The following is a 1,039-nucleotide window of genomic DNA, read 5'->3' as shown; positions in this document are numbered from 1 at the left end:
AAAGAAAGAACAAAAGCCAAGCAAGCAAGTACAATAACAAGAAAAAGAAAGAAGAGCTTTATTGTTTTTAATTAGTTTTTATAATTAAAAATATCACAATCCAAAACAAATAAACTGTTTTTACCTAAGACCAAGTGTTAAATTTAAGAGATTAATGCTTTTAGCTAAAGCAGAACCTAAGCCTGATGTACCTTCATCACCAATTTAATTAAAACTTTTTAAATATTAAAGAAAAAATATTTAATTAAATAGTTAATTAGAAGGAAAAAATGAAGAAAAATATGATAAAAGCTAAAAATGAAAATAAAATGATGAGTTAAATTAACCAAAAAAAGCAAGCAAGCACAATAAAAAGAAAAAGAAAAAAGAGCTTTATTGTTTTTAATTAGTTTTTATAATTAAAAAGATCACAATCTAAAACAAATAAACTGTTTTTACAAAAGTATAAGTCTCAAATTTGAAAGATTAATGCAATTTGCTAAAGCAGAACCTAAGCCTGATGCACCCATTGCACCAATTTAATTTTCACTTTTTAAATATTAAAGAAAAAATATTTCAGTAAATAGTTAATTAGAAGGAAAAAATGAAGAAAAATATGAAATAATAAATAAGATTAATTAATAATAAAAGCAAAAGTTGAAAATAAAATGATGAGTTAAATTAACAAAGAAAGAACAAAAAAAAGCAAACAATCACAATAAAAAGAAAAAGAAAATAGAGCTTTGTTGTTTTTAATTAGTTTTTATAATTAAAAATATCACAATGCAAAACAAATAAACTGTTTTTACCTAAGATCAAGTGTCAAGTTTGAGAGATTAATACAATTTGCTAAAGCAGAACCTAAGCCTGATGCACCCATCGCACCAATTTAATTTCCACTTTTTAAATATTGAAGAAAAAATAAATCATTAAATAGTTAATTAGAAGGAAAAAATGTAGAAAAATATGAAATAATAAGATTAATTAATAAATAATAAAAGCAAAAGTTGAAAATAAAATGATGAGTTAAATTTACAAAGAAAGAACAAAAAAAACAAGC

At 22.0% G+C, this 1,039-nt stretch overlaps 1 protein-coding gene across 1 annotated transcript; it reads right to left on the bottom strand. All coding sequences in view use genetic code 6, as the record gives it.

Moving 5' to 3' along the window:
- Positions 1–115: 115 nt before the first annotated feature.
- Positions 116–859, bottom strand: TTHERM_002653330 (oxalate/formate antiporter protein; the record flags this gene model as incomplete). The annotated part of the gene is made up of 3 exons (XM_012795197.1): positions 116–214; positions 439–528; positions 789–859. Coding segments are annotated over 3 exons (260 nt in total), but the record flags the coding sequence as incomplete, so codon positions are not given.
- Positions 860–1,039: the final 180 nt, after the last annotated feature.

Source organism: Tetrahymena thermophila (assembly GCF_000189635.1).
Source record: "Tetrahymena thermophila SB210 genomic scaffold scf_8255104, whole genome shotgun sequence".
NCBI lineage: Eukaryota > Ciliophora > Oligohymenophorea > Hymenostomatida > Tetrahymenidae > Tetrahymena > Tetrahymena thermophila.
The sequence above is the reverse complement of the archived record's forward strand: the minus strand, read 5'-3'. Positions and strand labels throughout refer to the sequence as shown.